Genomic DNA, 19,196 nt, shown 5'->3' with positions numbered 1-19,196 from the left:
TACTTTTAATCATGTTTTTAGGCTATACAGGGGTTCTTTAAATTTACTTTGTTTACAAACATTGGAGTTAAACAAGCTTATATTCTGGCTTCTGATGGAATACAACAGTTGAACTAAGCACATGAGGCATTTATACGTTTTATTCTTCAATAATGAATGGGTACATATCATTCATTTATGTCCAAAAATGGATGTAGCAACTAAAGATTGCCTCCTCATCCCCTGTCATACTTCGGATCATTTAGCTATCTGATTTGACATTTTAGGACCCCTTTAGGTTAAAAAATGATTTGATAGATATTGAATTTGGCCTTTACTACTAAAGCCTAGAGAAATGCATTGAAAAACACATTCATAAATGACAGAAAAGACAGTCAAATAGACAGTAGCAATTTTCTTTACACATATTTAACACCTTAAATATGTGAGATCATTTAAAGGAAAACTCCACCCTAAAACTATCTTTTGGTATTTGCTTCATTCGTCCATTGTTGATATAGTCCCAAAATGTTTTGCATGTCAGCAAATCAAGTTTAAGATATATAACTTTCAGAAAACAGAAGCACAGCCGGTATGATGCATTTTGCATCATATGACATAAAATGCATTTCTGTATTTTGAAAGTGGGGGGAATTTTCCATTGGGGTGTCAGGAGAGAGAAGAGATTTGACTGGGCAGAGCTGGAGCTCGGTTTGGGGTGTAGGGTTTGAGCATAGCCTGAAGGTAGGGAGAGGCAGTTCTTCTTGCTGATCCATAGGCAAGTACCATGGTCTTGTAGTGGATGCGGGGGGAGTGTGCGGCGGAGCGGGGTGATATGGGAAACTTCGGAAAGTTGAACACCAGGCAGGCTGCGGCGTTCTGGATAAGTTGCAGGGGTATGATGGCACAAGAAGGGAGCCCAGCCAAGTCCAGACGGGAGATGACAAGTGGATTAGGACCTGCTCCGCTTCCTGTGTGGGGTAGGGTCACACTGGATGGATGTTGTAGAGGATGACCCTGCAGGAGCAAGTCACTGCTTTGATGTTTGCAGAGAACGTTTGCAGAGAAGGGTGTTGTCCAGGGTCACACCAAGGTTATTTTCACTCTGGGAGGGGGACACCGTGGAGTTGTCAACCATGATGGAGAGGTCTTGGAGCGGGAGGAAGAGCAGCTCCGTCTTGACGAGGTTGAGCTTGAGGTGGTGGGCCGACATCCAAGCAGAGATGTCTGCCAGGCACGCAGAGATGTGTGTCACCAACTGGGTGTCAGAAGGGAGGAAGGAGAAAAGGAGCTGAGTGTCATCTGTATAGCAGTGATAGGAGAGACCATGTGAGGATATGACGACGCAGAGTGACTTTGTGTATAGAGAGAAGAGGAGAGGGCCTAGAAGCGAGCCCTAGGGGACATAAGTAGAGAGAGCACGTGGTGCAGACACAGATCCTCTCCTCGTCACCTGGTAGGAGCGGTCTGCCAGGCAGGATCCAATCCAAGAGTGTGCAGAGCCTGAGACACCCAGCCCCTGAGAGGGTGCAGAGAAGGAGGAGAGTTATTTAATATACACTACATGGCCAAAAGTCAAACATCTCATTCCAAAATCATGGGCATTAATATGGTGTTGGTCCTCCCTTTGCTGCTATAAAAGCCTCCACTCTTCTGGGAATTTGTATGCGCTTCGCGCTTCAGCAATCGGCGGTCCCGTTCTGTGACCTTGTGTGGCCTACCACTTTGCAGCTAAGCCGTTGCTGCTCCTAGACACTTCACAACAGCACTTATAGTTGACCGGGGCAGCTCTAGCAGGGCAGACATTTGATGAACTGGCTTATTGAAAAGGTGGGATTCTTTGATGGTGCCACATTGAAAGTCACTGAGCTCTTCAGTTCGGGCCATTCTGCTGCCAATGCTTGTCCATTGAGATTGCATGGCTGTGTGCTTGATTTTATACACCTGTCAGGAACGGGTGTGGCAGAAATAGCCAAATCCACGAACTTGAAGGGATGTCCACATACTTACCATGTGTACATAGTGTACATACCATGCAGTGTACTCTTCAAAGAGGTTGGGGAAATTTGTTCCACCATTTAGGTGCAAGGACAAGGAAGAGCTTTGACTGGGCTGAGCGGGAGCCGCCCCCCCCGCAGGGTTGGGAGGGCCAAGAGACCAGAGGTAGTGGAACGGAGTGCTCGGGTTGGGATGTTTGAAGTCTGTCTGATTAGGGTCAAGAAGATCGTACTGAGAGAGATAGCGAGAGAGTTGGTCAGAAACAGCACACTTAAGTGTTGTGGTCATCCTAATTCCACATTTGGAAACATTTCTACTGCAACATGTTAACATTTTTTCACGTGAGGATAATAACATTATTTCAACCCCACATGTTAATCTGCAATTCAAAATGTGAAAGTGAGATTTTCACACGTGGAGTTTTGTTATATGGGAAATTACAAATGAAATTTTCACATGTGGAATTACAAGTTCACGTGGAAAAAAATACATGTAAAAACATCTCATTTGCAGTTTCACGTGAAAATCTCACTTTCACATGGGGAATTGCATATCCGATGTTCACATGTGAACATTTATAACATGTGAAACCTCAAATGTTACATGTTGAACTGCAATTCACGTGAGGTGAACACGTATTATTCTTTAATAAATGTGAAAATATGGTTTCATGTGTGAAATTGAAGCTCCACATGTGTAAACAGCTATTTTACATGTGTTTTTTTAATGAGCCTGCTGTCCCTATGGTACTCTCTGAGCATTCCTTGTGCATGCAGTGGCCATGCATTCCTACGTCACTGACTGGCTGCTTTGCACGTGTGGGAGGTATGTCAAACAGGAGGGGAGGAGGAGGGGAGAGAAAACGTGAAGGCAGGAGTGGAGGGGGTAGTGGAATTTGAGGAGAGGCACATGTAATCAGTAGACCAGGCAGCTGAGGGGGAAGTCTGCTTGGGAACTGGGGGAAAGGTCATGTTTACTACTAAGCAAGGAGCTCTCTTTTGTTCTGGGCAGGTCAGACTAGGGCACAAGATTAACTCTTTATCTTTCTTAGGTTTACAACTACTGATAAACCCATTTCACAATAAGGCCCCTTTATTTGCAAACATTCAGCATTCACAGACCTGGAGAGCTGGGTGATTCTGCAACTTCGGGCACTTTGGCCCGGCAAGCTTTCAGAAATTAAAATGTATTGAAACACTATTTTACCAGTATTATAATCGTCTTTGATTTGTCTAGAAATAATATCTGATAATGGATGCGATGGGTACTATTCAGGAATTATATATTTTCGTCATTTTTCTCAGACAGCCATAGACAAATGTAATTTCCATCACATCATTAAACATCCATTGTTGTTGAAAATGAAATGATCATACAATTATTTTATAACACATTTCTTATACATTTGTACATTAACTTGCATTGAATATTATTTTAAGTGCTTTTTAAGATTTTCCTAAAATGAATAATTCAACACAACGCCTGAATGTATAAACTTGCCTTTGTGATAGCTGAATTTTTTATTTATCATAAAAAAATAAGATATTTCCACCCAACCTTTTTGTGAGATTATGATAACAACCATATGATTTCCCTATGCAAAACAAATCAATCAATGTAAATTATACATAATATACTAATTTACCTAAAAAATATGGGTGTGGTGGAAATGACATCTATGTAAAATGAAAAAATATTTTATTGCAAACATTTTGAACAACAACCATTGTAGAACATTTAATTAATTTAAGAAAAAGTAAGATTCCAAAATTGTCCAGAGCTCAAGGAAGTAGGCCAGTGTTTTTTAGAGATGAGCCCAGATTGCAGAGGAGTCATTTGCATAGAAGAGCTCAGTGAGCAAAGTGAAACGGTATCATTTGTGGTATGTCCAACACAGGTGTGGAGGGTCACCTGCATGTGAGAATCACTAAAGTGAACTGCCTGGATTTCACTGGAGTATTTACACAGGTAGTTTTCTCAGTGGCACAACTTTGGTTTAAGAAGTGGGGGGGAAATAAATATTATAATTTGTTTTATCCAGTCGGATAAACATTCTAAACAGCCTACCCGACCGCTAGGAGGTGTCTGCATTGTGCTAAAGCACACCGTTGCCTCATTTTGTATCACATTCAAATTATAAAACTGGAGGGGACTAAAATACAATTTCAGAATGTGAGGGGGACATGTCCCCCCCGTCCCCAGTGAAAGTTGCGCCCCTGAGTTCTATGCAAAGTCATTATGCACGATGATCTCCTCTTTCTGCAGATTCGCTTTTAATTCTCTCAGTTTGGAGTATTGGTGTGGAATGTTGTACATGTGTTTCCCCAACTTCTCTTTCAATCCTTTGGAGAAGTCCTCCAGTAGAATATGCAGTGTGCCACACACCTTTTCTTTTACTGTCAAATGTACAGTGAACTTCTCCATGTTTCCCTCTTTGTTTTTCCTTCTCTCTCCCTTCAGCTTAGTTTTTCCACTCAAACCACAATGTCTGCTCACCAGCATCAAAGTCAGATGTTTATGCTTTTTGGCTTGGCAAAGGGAGAACTCTGTCTACATGCACTCTTTCTTCAGGTTCTCACAGCACAAAGACTCAATAAGGTTGTCATTGTTGTTGCAGCTGATCACTTTGTGATTCTGTAGTTTGTCCACCATGAACTGGAGGTTGGCGTGGGTTTTGCAGAGGCATGTGTCCCTATCCTGGACTGTTGGCTTGGCAACCCAAAAATATGTCTTTAAAATAATTCATAGTAGGACTTTTTAATCTCTGAATATTCCCTCTTAAAATCCTGATAAAGGTTCTGAATATTCCCTCTTAAAATCCTGATAAAGGTTCTGAATATTCCCTCTTAAAATCCTGATAAAGGTTCTGAATATTCCCTCTTAAAATCCTGATAAAGGTTCTGAATATTCCCTCTTAAAATCCTGATAAAGGTTCTGAATATTCCCTCTTAAAATCCTGATAAAGGTTCTGAATATTCCCTCTTAAAATCCTGATAAAGGTTCTGAATATTCCCTCTTAAAATCCTGATAAAGGTTCTGAATATTCCCTCTTAAAATCCTGATAAAGGTTCTGAATATTCCCTCTTAAAATCCTGATAAAGGTTCTGAATATTCCCTCTTAAAATCCTGATAAAGGTTCTGAATATTCCCTCTTAAAATCCTGATAAAGGTTCTGAATTTTGCCATTCAACAAGCGCTTCTGCTTTTTTTTCTTATTCCTCATTAGTGTGTCCTTTTCCCCTGTTGTTGCTCTACTGTTGACATCACGTTCATAGAATCTAGTGATTTTCTCTTCTGTGTCTGCGCTAATTATGTTACACTGCTTTTTCCTGGAGTATTGAAGACTAGTTATCCTGTTTTCATTTTCCCTCCATGATTTTACTGAAAATCCAAATTCTCTGTTTGCAGCTTTGGCCAGGCCGTACTTTCTCAGGATGTTTCCTCTGAGCATTTTTGAAGCCACTTGTTTGTCCTTGGCACTGTGCATTTTTTAATACTTTTGTTTTAACTCTGCAATGAGGACATTTTGAAACAACAAACCCTTCTCAAGTTCTTTGGCGTTGGTGTCACTTATGACTGAGGTGGTGTCACTGAGATATCACTTCTCTCTTCTCTTTTTTTCTTCCAGTATCTCTCTGTCTTTTTGCAGATGTTCCTGGTATCGTGTAGGATCATTATTTATTTTGTGATGTTTTATGTGGCATCTTCTAAAAACAAAGAGAAATACTACTTCTGTTTTCCAATTGTGCACACCTTGGAGCATTTTCTAGATTCAAGTCATTTACATGATTAAATAAACCTAAATTAAAAAAAAAAACTAAGTAAAAAGTAATAACATAATGGATTTTTGTCATTTCCACCACGTTCTGTCATTTCCATCACAGTTAAGTTTGTGATGGAAATGACTGTGGTGGAAATGACGCTTCTGCTGTTTTTGGTGAAAAATGACAGACTGCTTAGAATGCTTTGGCCAGTATTACATCTAGCATGTGGTTTACACTAAACACATCAAATATATTTTAAAAATCAAAATTATACTACAAATTAAAGAAATTGTAGCCTGTTTGGAAATGACTAACAATAAAATGTGCCCTCAGTGGTGGAAATGACACCACTACCAAAGGACAGATATATTTTGTGTAAATAGCAATATAAAGGGCATACTCACAATAAAAATTGATATAGATTGTATTTAATTGACTCTTTCTCTAGGAAAGACATTACATTACACATTACATAATGTGTAATTATGTTTTCTCATAGAAGAAGTAGAAGCTCATAAGTCTGAGTCAGGGACAAGGGCAAAACAGTGAAATTGAGGTATAAAATCTGAAAGGTAGTTAAAATACTTGATAGAGAGGTGTTGAACAAAAATATGGGGTGAATGTAGTGTGAACTTAACATATAAAAAATAAAAACATGTTTTTTTTAATAAAGTACCCAAAATTGACCCTGAGGACATCGAAGGTCCCGTAGTTGCAGAATTAACCAGCTACAATGAAGAAGCCAATGATAGGGAACCCAGATAGGGAAACTAGATGTATCCTGATTCCTGAACATCTGACCTAGTTATTAAGGTAAACAGGTTATGCAATTATGTCCCTACAGAACAATATTATAAAAACAGTCATATTTGACTACTTCTGCTTGGACCCGCCAAACCCCCACTTCCATACACACAGGTGTGAATTCCCTCAGTAGAAAACAAGTGGAGTTGTCAGAGGCAGAGAGGACTTTTGCCCCATAGCTCACAAACAAGTTCTATGTTGGCTGCTGTTCGACATAACAGTTTGAAGTTCTAGGCTTTGGAGATATGAAACTGGAGGCTCTTGTTCTAGTTGAATGAGTCATTTATAAATAGGATATTTGTGCCAGCGAAGGGGAAAGGCCACAGACCTTGATGACGTGTACTGATACTGACTATCTGAGGTACGGAGTCTGGACAAAAGAGTTTGTGAACCGTGTTGTGATTTTGTCTTCATTTTGATCTCTCTCTCTCTAGGTGAGTTCTGGCTTGGTCTTGAGAAGATACGCGCTGTGGCCAAAGATGCAGACTACATCCTCAACGTCATGTTCTCCGACTGGAGGGGTGATTCTGAGACCATCCAGTACCCCATCCGTCTGAGCGGGGAGGAGAGCCACTATGACCTCCACATCCAAGAGACCTCGAACAGCAGCCTGGAGGGCACCCTGGCCACTGAGGCCTCCGGACTGCACTTCTCCATCCACAGCCAAGACAATGACCAGAACAATGACATCAGCTGTGCCAAACACCTCTCTGGTACGTCTCCTCTTTTTCAAAGTTCAAAGTTACTATTTTGCTGAATTCTATCTAAGATTTATTTAGTCCAAGATTTAAGATTTATTTAGTCTAAGGTTAATCTCTCTATGACTCAAATTGGGAATGTAGCAGCAATGCCAATCTAACCAGATGTTTGCGCTCTTTCTCCAGGTGGCTGGTGGTTCAGCAACTGTGGACGTTCCAACCTGAACAGCCACTACTTCATGAGCCCTCCTCCCAAGCATAGGCATCAGAGGAAGCAGGGGGTCTTCTGGAAGACCTGGCGTGGCCACTACTATCCCCTGAAGACCACCGTCATGATGATCGCCCCCGCTGTGATCGAGAACAAGTCATAGAGGAAAGACGCTCAGTATTCTGACAAATTTTCTCCTCTTGAACTGAAACACTGTTAGAGGTGGTTAGCCGATGACTTGGGTAAGCTACCCAGTCAGTCCTGGCTTCACCCAGTGAGACTTCCAACAAAGACAAGGCCATTTTAAAAAACTAAATAACTCATACTTTTCAAAAGTCTTAGAGTCTCTCAGCTAGAGACAAAACCAAACCATGTTTAAAAAGTTAAGAAGTACATGAACATGTGAATCTAGCAGTGGAAAGTTAGCAAGAGTGTTTCACCAAAGCTGTGGCATGAGCTCACTCTTAATCACTGTTTAAAGCAACGCTCAGCCTTGGGACTAATGAATGGAACAGAATGAGGTGAGTTCAAACATGTTTTGTGTTGCAAGAAACCAAGCATTTTCCACATGGTAAGACCCATCTGACGGAGGTTTCTGAATGGTTAGAGCTCTCCCAGAGGTTGAATACTGCCCTCGTTGGCTCGAACCAGCCAATAGAAATCATTTAAAGAAAAATACTTCCGCTGTCTGATCTCTTATTAAACACACTGATGCAGCGAGAGAAACAATTCAGAAGTAGGTCAAAGGTCAAAATGGAGTAACATTCAAATAAACATAGCAGCCAACTCGAAGAAAAAAAACTGTCAAATGAACATAGTATTCAACTCAAAAACAGTAAAATTAACATCCCAGTGGACACAAACTGGTTTAATCAACTTTTGTTTCAACTTAGTTCTCAACGTATTGTGACGTGGAATCTACGTGGAAAATACATTGGATTTGAAAAGTCATCAACTGTTGTTTTGAGGGTGAAATTTCAACGACAGTATTATCTTTTCACGGTAACCAAATTTAAACCAAGCCAAACCTTATCCACTAATCCAAAATAAAAACTATAGGCTGGACAGCACCTCCTACTGGATGATTGATCTATAGCTACCCTTTAGTCTCCCACCCAGGGTTTTAACCAAGCCCTGCCTAGCTATGATATTTCTCACTGACTATAACCAATGTGCTATTGTGAGAATGACTGTTAAAATTTCCACTTAAAAATGAAATAGATTCACTGTTACCATCGAAGTCATTCCAAAGGGTAGGTTTAACCGAGTAAATGAAATGTGACTATACTATATCACTCATATATTTAGGATTTGCAAATTCATCAATGCTGAGTTGAGTTTGTTTGTGAAAGCAACCAAATATCAACACTTGAAGTATATGTATCTTCTGCTTGGATAGTTCCATTTTTGCCACTGACTAAGTCTGGCTTTAATTCCAGTTTGTCTACAAATTAATAATTGATATGTTAGATTCACATCTCCATCTCAACCAAAGATCTAAATTAAAGATTAGGACTAAATCAAATCAAACTGTATTTGAAGGCTTTTAAAGTTTGATTTGATTTAGTCCTATTCTTTAACTTAGATTTTTGGTTGAGATGGAGACGTGAATCCCACATATCAATTATTAATTTGATTGATAGACTTTTTTGGAAAAAAAACTATTTTCACTTTGTCATTATGGGATATTGTGTGTAGATTGATGAGGAAAAAATGTAATTGAATCCTTTTTAGAATAAGGCTGTACCGTAACAAAATGTAGAAAAAGTCAAGGGGTCTGAATACTTTCTGAATGCACCGTGTGTCTGTTTGAAGTGTATGCAAATAGATTATACAAGTGGTTAGGCCTTTTCAACACACACGTTTCATTAAAAGACTAGAAGAGAAGTGGTCAGAGCCCACTGCCTGCCATCCGGAACATCTACAGCACCTGGTGTCACAGGAAGTCCAAGAAGATCATCAAGGACCTCAGCTACCTGAGCCACGACCTGTTCACCCTGCTACCATGCAGGAGGCGAGGTCAGTGCAGGTGCATCAAAGCTGGGACCAAGAGACTGAAAAACAGTTTCTATCTCAAGGCCAACAGACAGTTAAATAGTCACCACTAGCCGGCCTCCACCCACTACTTTAGTCACTGTCACTAGACGGTTACCACCCGTGTACTCTTCCATGAACCTTAGTGGCTGCTGCCCTATGTACGTAGTCATGGAACACTGGTCACTTTAATAATGGAACACTGGTCACTTTAATAATGGAACACTGGTCACTTTAATAATGGAACACTGGTCACTTTAATAATGGAACACTGGTCACTTTAATAATGGAACACTGGTCACTTTAATAATGGAACACTGGTCACTTTAATAATGGAACACTGGTCACTTTAATAATGGAACACTGGTCACTTTAATAATGGAACACTGGTCACTTTAGTAATGGAACACTGGTCACTTTAATAATGGAACACTGGTCACTTTAATAATGGAACACTAGTCACTATAATAATGGAACACTGGTCACTTTAATAATGGAACACTGGTCACTTTAATAATGGAACACTGGTCACTTTAATAATGGAACACTGGTCACTTTAATAATGGAACACTGGTCACTTTAATAATGGAACACTGGTCACTTTAATAATGGAACACTGGTCACTTTAATAATGGAACACTGGTCACTTTAATAATGGAACACTGGTCACTTTAAATTACGTTTACATACTGTTTTACCCACTTCACATGTATATACTGTATTCTAGTCAAGGCCTATCCAATTTAACTATTGCTGTACATATACTATTCTTCATATATACTACATATTCTATTCATATACTGTCCATATTGTCTATACATCCCATCACTCACACACATATATATATATACACACACACTGGGGCCAAGCTTCCTGCCATCCAGGACCTATATACTAGGCGGTGTCAGAGGAAGGCCCAACAAATTGTCAAAGAGTCCAGTCACCCAAGTCCTGGACTGTTCCCTCTGCTACCACACGGCAAGCGGTACCGGAGCATCAAGTCTAGGTCCGAAAGGCTCCTTAACAGCTTTTACCCCCAAGCCATAAGACTGCTGAACAATTAATCAAATGGCCACCCGGACTATTAACATTCTTTTACTTTTTAGATGTGTGTGTATTGTTGTGTATTGTTAGATATTACTGCACTGTTGGAGCTGGGAACACAAGCATTTCACTACACCCACAATAACATCTACTAAATACGTGTATGCGACCAATACAATTTGATTTGATGAAAGACTATCATTCATGTTGTTGATGTTAGTTCTGTGTGTGCAGTTCAGGGCAAGGCCTTCTGCTTTGTTTTGAACCAGCTGCAACTTTGCTAGGTCTTTCTAGAACACAGAACATATTTTTAATGTGTAGATGTGTGAGAATTATACTTAAAAATATATATATATTTTGAATTCAGGCTGTAACATAATTTTGTTGATATAAGTCAAGGGGTATGAATACTTTCTGAAGCCACTGTTTCTGTTTGATGTCGTATAGTATGGCTGAGTAAAGGTTCTTCCATTTAATTGTATTGACCGGAAATTTGCTCATACAACTGAGTTCGAACATGATTATCAAATCAATGTGTGCCATTTGTCCCCATTTCAATGATTTGCATATTACCAAGTTATATATGTTTTCATGTTATCAAGCCTTCAGTACTGAAGCCAATCCATCATGGTGAAAAGTAATGACACGCCCTGGCTCTTGATTTGCATTCCCCATTTTTCCACCACAGCGACAAAACATAATATTTCACCAATTCACTTTCCAGGAATACCTGAGGGATGCAAAATCTCCCTAGGCAGGCCAGGGTTGAGACTGAGCCATGTTTTAAAGCAGCAGTTACTTGGAGGCACCGTGCACCTCTCATATTCCCCAAAATTAGAAGTTAAGTCATCTTACAGCGAGCTGGGGTCCAGCTTCAATTACTCACACCAAGAAATCTGGTCAGGCTTACTGCTAATGTGTTTTAGAACACCTTCAGAGAGAGTGAGGGACAGGAAGGAACATCCAATGTCCTACTGTTTGTGATCGACCTATATCAAATGCTCAGTGTTCCTTATTCAATCTTGTTCTGAGGGCGAATGACATACTGTCTAGGTGCCTGTGTGATTTGAGCCAATTGTTCATTATCTTCCTGTGAAACTCAGACTATTATGCTGACTTTGAAGGGTCATAATTCACTTTCTGTAGGGTCTACACACACATGGAAAAGACAGGTGAGGTGCATTTTTCATAGAGGATGTCAAATGAAATATGTTGTGGTTTTTATCAATAAAAAAGGTAGCCAAAGGGTAAATGGTTACTTTGATTTGATATAAAAAAAATGATACAATTCAACTTCACTAATAAAGGTTGAGTTCCCGTTTCCATCTGCATTACTAACATGTGCTCAAAATGGCTACTAAAAGCTTCATGCAGCAGAGCCTACAGAGGCTCCTCGGTAACATCAATCACTTCCAAGCACCCTTCCAGCGAGTCCTCTATGAAATGGCAGCATCACATCGTTGGTATCCATGGCAACCGTTCCCCCAAAGGGAAGGTGGATAGCATAGAGCAGAGCAATGTATTGACATCATATTGTAACATATGGCTCTGGCATAGAGACCCTATTAAATTCTATGGTGGATAGCATATCAACCCTCTGCACCTGCTGGAGGACTCAATGATTAGAGGAACTGAGGCCTCGTTTAGACAGGTAGCCCAATTCTGATCTTTTTTTCCTTCACAAATTGGTCAGATCAGCTTTGAAAAAGAGCTGATGTGAAAAGATCTGATTGGTCAAAAGGGACATGAGATGTCTCCCCATCTCCAAAGAACCAGGAGGGTCATAGAGAAATATCAATTCACATTGAAAGATTACTAGACCTGAGATTGCACACATAGGATATTCCCTGTGTTAACATATGAATCACATTGTAGTTGACCATGACACTTATCTTGTACATCATGTACAATGAGACATTGAAACAGTCTCACCATCTTGGTTCATCATTATGGTCTATCCATCCATATATGCATAAATCCATTCATCCTTGTTCGTGTTAATCTGTGATAAATTATACAATTAAAGAGATCATCATCATACATGTATTTATTCTTCATCATCACGTATACATTTTATTCAGGTGGTACAAAGCTGTTTAAGACTTGGCTGCTCGTACTTGTATCGTAATTGCCGTAAAAAAGGAAATACCAGCACGATCAAGTCAAGAAGTACTTTGGCATACATGGTATGTCTTCAGAAGGCAAGTCGACACCGTGAGCACTGCAATGTGAGGAGAGAAAATGACTGTATTATGTCAATGAGCGGCTTCATTTGACACTCATTATAAAAGAATAAGAATCCATAAAAATATTTTCTTTTTTTTAACAATACACACTTAAAATAGTTAATGGATGCAAGTAAAGGCAGGGTTTCTTCCTCTAGCCATTACACCAACTCCAATATGCTGTGTGTGTGTGTGTGTGTGTGTATAGATTCCATTTAGTTTTCGAGGAACCCCAATCCTACCACTGACTTGAGTGAATAAAATGGAGGAAAAAGAAAAACATTTGGCAAAACAATCCAGAGAAAGGGAAGACAACTAGAGAGGGATTGTGACAGCCTCCAGATAATGTATATCCCCTTTCCCTCCACGGTCTGAGGTGATACTTCACAACCCTGCCTTGGATCTCCTTAGGCGCAGGGACGAGAGAACGGAAGAATAGGACAGAGAGACAGAGAGACAGAGAGAGCAACCGAGACAGGTGGAGGTATAATTGAGTGAGATCACCAGTTCATGGTAAAGTTGGGAGTAGTTGGGAGTGGCTGCAGAGGTCTTTATGCCTGGGTTGAGGAGGTTTCGGGGAGGTATACAGTTGGTTTCAGAATGGGGTGACATTCAGAGGTATTGTTGTAGAAAGTGCAGCAGCATGATCTCATAGTGTTCTCCTGACTCAGGGCAGCGAATACTGTGTCGCTCATTGGGGTAGACCTGCAAAACAACAGAGGAAAATCAACCACTAATTCCTGCTTCAGTATACACTATATGGTACATGTGACTACAATTTGCAATTTTCTGAAAACAATATTCCCTGAAACCCATTCAAATGAAAGAGTTGTCCATTAAAGTCTTGGCTAAGATAGCAGCCCCCTTCTGGGTCCCACTGACACCACATGGGACAGACTGTAGCAGTGCTTCTCTCTAATTGTACAACAATGTCTATGTTAGGGAACCGTATATCAATAGATGGGACATTGTTACCCATAACATGCCTTCAACACAGATTTAGAAATGTCAACAACACATAAATATACTAGCCTGTAGCTGATATGGCTTTCCAGCGCGGATTATTTGTGACACCAGGAAGTTGGTGTGGAAAAAGTGAACATTCTCATCAAGGAATCCGTGTAAAATCAGCAAGCGGTTTGGCCTGGGTGGAGAGGGGTTTTCAAAGGGACGGAAACAGACATAGAAACCACATGAAAATAAAACAGGTTCAATTTTCATATTCGTCCCCTTTTTTTTAAATACTACACTACAGTACGCATATCCTGTTTATTTATTATACATATAGAAATGTTTATGGTGAAACTCAATAATGTTCCATCTGTCCTTGAAATTTGAGCTGAGAAACATCCAAAATACAAATAAGTAGTATTTTTGTTGCTCAAAACCAATGCCTGTTTTTATTCAACAATGATCAATAAAATGGAATAGAACTGACCACAACATTGTTACCGTCATCTACAGTACAATATATAAATATAGAAGTTGGCCATTCTTATTTCTTAGATTGGTTCAAGTGTATAGAGTGCGGTAAACAGTATGGGACTGACTCGCTGGGCAGCTTGTCCACATGCAGCGCCACGGAGCCCTCCTCGTAGCCCTGTTGGTTGTTATCAGGTGTATCCATGTAACGCTCTGTGTAACCCGTGTCGTACGCCATCCACACCGTCACGGGAGCGCCCGCTATGGCCACCTGAAAAGGAACAACATTGCTATTTTTTTTGGGGGGGGGGGTTATTTATTTTTTCAGTAAGGATAGCATTAAAATAAGCCTGTCCTGCTATTTCTCCCTCCACCAGCCTCCACTGGGACAGACAATTAAGACATTTAAGATGCATTGTACAAATCACACTTCAGCAGGTGCTCATTTTCTACATTTTAGCGCAACATGACAGGTCAAACTGCTTTTCAGAAGATGGATGCCTGTGGGAATTTGTTCAGTATAGCAGGGTGGTGGCATACATTGATTGTGTGGCATGTCTAAACGTCTGCTATTTAATGGTTCAATGAAGCCCTATTTCTGTCGAGCAGTACTATACATACTGAATACGCCCCCTGGTACCTCACGTGCCCTTGAGCATGACACATAACCCTAAAATGCTCCATAGATTGTATTTTTTTTAAACCATTTGTTGACCTTTGCCAGTGTGCTTTGTAGAGCAGTACAACTAAGGACAGGCACTATGAGAACTGCAGTGTGGAATGACGTGTGACCCAACATCAACACCATGAGGCCTAATGGGAAAACTACATCCATACAGAATGTCATATCTGATGAGCTTCAAATAAATCAAAGCTATACTCACCAATAGGCCAATCTATAATCAACTACATTCAGTCTAATCTGCATTGTAAATGAGATGTGATTACACTTTCTAGAATAAAACGCAAGCCAAGATGGTTCTAGTCCAATGAAGTCTCTTCAGATCCCTACCCACTCCTGGAGATCTGAAATGTTTAAATAGGTCTAAGCAATATGGGAAAATCTCCCCTAGCCAATCAGAGGGCAATGTGGTATCGAATCTACTCAGATCTTCAAGTGATTTGGGATTGAAATTGTGTATTTTAGTGTAGTTCCTCTGACCTTGAAGACGTTGGGTCTCTGGATGATGCCCATGAGGGAGAGGAAGCCTCCGTAGGACCAGCCGTGGATGGCCACGCGACTCAGGTCCACAAAGTTGAACCTCTCTGACACGTACTGCAGCCCCTCCACCTGGTCTTCAATCTCCACCTGGCCCTGGTAACACAGAGAGAGAGGAGGGCATTAGTCTCCACCTGCCCCTGGTAACACAGAGAGAGGAGGGCATTAGTCACAGTGACACACCCAGATGGGTAAAATTCACATTTTTATGAGAATACATCTTTAATCACACATTTTCTTCTTCATTTGGGTCACGGGAGGACAATCAATTTCTCATTTGGGTCTCAAGCTGAAAAAGTTCAAGAACACCTGGACTAGATGAAAGATGCATGAGAGAGTCACACAGGTGCTGTTCCATTAATAAATACCAGAAGGTATTATTAACAGGAATAAGGGTGCTTGCACACGGTATATGGTGATCCAATGTGATTTAATGAACCTGCACAGCGAGAACAGCCTTTGTTGGCACAGTACAATTTGCCATGTCTGCGTCTACAGTAGAACACGGGTACCTTAAAGATTGAATCCGCAGCATGGGGACACGACGCCCCTGGCCGCCCGACCACCGTTATTGTTTTTGTTGCTGAGCTGAAGAGCGTGGTGCAGCAGGGTACATTTTTTAAATGCCAGTACATATTGTGCTCTTTATCATGCGTGCGATGACATCCGATGGTTGTTTACACTAACTTTCTTGTTGCTGTAATATCATAAACGTTTGTTGCATTAAAGCTGTAATCCTGAATGGTGAAACTGCTTGTACACAACAATATGGAACTATTTGGATTGGAACCATTTAGAAAAATTAAAAAAGCAAGATATGGGTTGGCTTTCGACCAATCCTACCATTTTGTTTTTCAGAGCCCCTTCAAACTTCAGGCCTCTCTGACAGGAGCCTCTCCCGTCGATGACCACCACAGCGTATCCCAGAGAGGCCAGGGTGTTGAGACGCAGGTACTTTATCCCCTTGAAGGTGTTATTCACCAACTGGACCTGTGGGCACACACATACCCTTTTCACACCACTGAGCCGAGCCTAGCCTTGGCAGAGCCTAGCCTAGCCCGAGCCTAGCCTAGCCTGATTACGCATATACCACAGTTGTTGGAACAATCCTGGAAAGGATCATTTAAAATAAATTATATATATATATATATTAGACATCACCATACGGTTTGGGTCAGCCCTATAGAGACTACAGGACTTCAGCATTGTACACATCTTGCTACTGTACGTGAAAAACAACAAGGTGACAGAACTTGGTATGGCTATTTCTAGGGAAAGTATTGGCTATGATTGCTAGTTACAAACAGGTCATACAGGACCAATTCCATTTCAGCCCCTGGCAATGTCTACATTTTAGCTAACCCTAACCCTTTTCCTGACCTTAACCTAATGCTCTTAACTTACTACTTTAATTATCATAACCTGCAGCATAAGTTCTCCTAACCTGCGATGAAAAGTCAATTTTGACAAATGCTGTATCCCTTCAAGACAAAACCCAGACTCCTTCCCCTTAGTTCCTACCCCTTCGGTGCTCACAGATCTGATTGGATTTCTATAAGGAATTCCTGATCAAATAACAAAATTTTAATGTCTGAGAGAAGCCACAAACCTGCGGGCCACCGTAGACAAAGAGGACTGTGGGATGCTTCCTGCCAGGCTGAAGGTTGTGAGGCTTGTACACCATTCCATAGAGCTGGAAGCCTGACTTTCCCGGGAAGTCAAAGATCTCCGGGGATTTGTAGTCTCCTGGGCAACCTGGAGTACACACAAAGATACACACAGAAAAACAAGATTATGGCTCTCCAACCGTGTTCCTGTAGAGCCATCACCCTGTAGGTTTTCCCTCCAACAGTGTTCCTGTAGAGCTATCTCCCTGTAGGTTTTCCCTCCAACAGTGTTCCTGTAGAGCCATCGCCCTGTAGGTTTTCCCTCCAACAGTGTTCCTGTAGAGCTATCTCCCTGTAGGTTTTCACTCCAACAGTGTTCCTGTAGAGCCATCGCCCTGTAGGTTTTCCCTCCAACAGTGTTCCTGTAGAGCTATCTCCCTGTAGGTTTTCACTCCAACAGTGTTCCTGTAGAGCTATCTCCCTGTAGGTTTTCCCTCCAACAGTGTTCCTGTAGAGCCATCGCCCTGTAGGTTTTCCCTCCAACAGTGTTCCTGTAGAGCTATCTCCCTGTAGGTTTTCACTCCAACAGTGTTCCTGTAGAGCCATCGCCCTGTAGGTTTTCACTCCAACAGTGTTCCTGTAGAGCTATCTCCCTGTAGGTTTTCCCTCCAACAGTGTTCCTGTAGAGCCATCGCCCTGTAGGTTTTCCCTCCAACAGTGTTCCTGTAGAGCTATCTCCCTGTAGGTTTTCACTCCAACAGTGTTCCTGTAGAGCCATCGCCCTGTAGGTTTTCACTCCAACAGTGTTCCTGTAGAGCTATCTCCCTGTAGGTTTTCCCTCTAACCCCAGATGTAACTGACCTTATTCAGCTTATCAACCAGCTAATTATTAGAATCCAGTGTGCTACATGAAGTTTGGAGTGAATACCTACAGGAGGGTAGCTCTCCAGGAACAGGGTTGGAGTGAATATCTACAGGAGGGTAGCTCTCCAGGAACAGGGTTGGAGTGAATATCTACAGGAGGGTAGCTCTCCAGGAACAGGGTTGGAGTGAATATCTACAGGAGGGTAGCTCTCCAGGAACAGGGTTGGAGTGTGAACCTACAGGAGGGTAGCTCTCCAGGAACAGGGTTGGAGTGTGAACCTACAGGAGGGTAGCTCTCCAGGAACACGGTTGGAGTGTGAACCTAGCTCTCTAGATTGATCGTTTTGTTCATAAAATACAAAAGATAGCCGGCCTTGACATTTTCCATTACTTTTCACTTAGCCAATACGAATCTCTTAACTACGCAACATGTACAAAATCGTACTCCAAAATAGATCAATGTGATTATTTAATAAGTTCTGGATTTAGCTCGGTTTACCTATGGTGCAAGTCACTATGAAACACACTGACCGATGACCTGATGTTGTTAGATATCTGGCGTATAAAGCAATTCAATAGTGAGTCAGTTGGGATGGGTAACTCAGAGAAGTGACTAAGTAAAGGGCACTCTAATATCAGAGCATTATACGTTATTACTGTGTGTTTTTAACGGCAGCATTCATTTACTCATTTCCTCCTCGGAAGTAATCACGGATCTTACACAACAGGGACCAGATTCCCAAAAGCATCTTAAGGCTACGTTCATCATCAGAACCGTCGTAGGAGCGTAGCTGCTTGTTATTTAGCGACTGCCTCAGACCACTCGTAGAACAGCTAAGTACGCCGTTAGCTGCTTGTTATTTAGCGACTGCCTCAGACCACTCGTAGAACAGCTAAGTACGCCGTTAGCTGCTTTTTTTGCCCCCCAGCATCAATTTATTCACAGAAGATCTCTGCTAAACACAAAATCAAGATGTATTATCTGCCTTTTCTGCGACCGTCGATATTAACAGTGACTACAAACTTGCCCTTTTCTTTGCATAACAAGCGAAGGATATAAAGACGCGTCCAATGAAAACTGTATTAAAAAGATACATATACAGTATAGGCTACATAGACCTATATATATATATATATATCTGAAGGATATAGGCTACATAGACCTATATATATATATATATATATATATATATATATATATATATATCTGAAGGATATAGGCTACATAGACCTATATATATATATATATATATATATCTGAAGGATATAGGCTACATAGACCTATATATATATCTGAAGGATATAGGCTACATAGACCTATATATATATC

The 19,196-nt window shown here is 41.0% G+C and overlaps 2 protein-coding genes across 5 annotated transcripts in view; one reads left to right on the top strand and one right to left on the bottom strand.

The window, feature by feature from the left end:
• The first annotated feature begins 6,934 nt into the window (after positions 1–6,934).
• LOC110508917 (angiopoietin-related protein 4-like) lies at positions 6,935–8,762 on the top strand. Its single transcript, XM_021589828.2, has 2 exons — positions 6,935–7,258; positions 7,430–8,762. Exons 1-2 carry the CDS (start codon positions 7,048–7,050, stop codon positions 7,612–7,614), a joined length of 396 nt encoding a protein of 131 aa, XP_021445503.1. The 5' UTR covers positions 6,935–7,047; the 3' UTR covers positions 7,615–8,762.
• A 3,798-nt stretch (positions 8,763–12,560) lies between these two features.
• The window catches only part of LOC110508915 (dipeptidyl peptidase 9), a 21,042-nt gene continuing 14,406 nt past the window's right edge, over positions 12,561–19,196 (bottom strand). For all 4 annotated transcript variants that reach the window (XM_036967139.1, XM_036967136.1, XM_036967138.1 and 1 more), the window contains 6 exons: positions 17,005–17,150; positions 16,239–16,385; positions 15,339–15,491; positions 14,305–14,447; positions 13,787–13,898; positions 12,561–13,459 (listed from right to left, as the gene is read on the bottom strand). In XM_036967139.1, coding sequence (XP_036823034.1) covers positions 13,367–13,459; positions 13,787–13,898; positions 14,305–14,447; positions 15,339–15,491; positions 16,239–16,385; positions 17,005–17,150 — 794 coding nt within the window. In that variant the 3' untranslated portion in view covers positions 12,561–13,366. The remainder of the gene's footprint in view (positions 13,460–13,786; positions 13,899–14,304; positions 14,448–15,338; positions 15,492–16,238; positions 16,386–17,004; positions 17,151–19,196) is intronic.

The sequence above is a fragment of the Oncorhynchus mykiss genome, chromosome 28, assembly GCF_013265735.2.
Source record: "Oncorhynchus mykiss isolate Arlee chromosome 28, USDA_OmykA_1.1, whole genome shotgun sequence".
Classification (NCBI taxonomy): Eukaryota; Metazoa; Chordata; class Actinopteri; order Salmoniformes; family Salmonidae; genus Oncorhynchus; species Oncorhynchus mykiss.
The sequence above is the reverse complement of the archived record's forward strand: the minus strand, read 5'-3'. Positions and strand labels throughout refer to the sequence as shown.

Coding starts and splice junctions, on each gene's coding strand:
- LOC110508917 (XM_021589828.2), top strand. CDS start 7,048: ATGTTCTCCGACTGGAGGGGTGATTCTGAGACCATCCAGTACCCCATC. Junction 7,259..7,429: donor CTGTGCCAAACACCTCTCTG/GTACGTCTCCTC, acceptor CTCTTTCTCCAG/GTGGCTGGTGGTTCAGCAAC.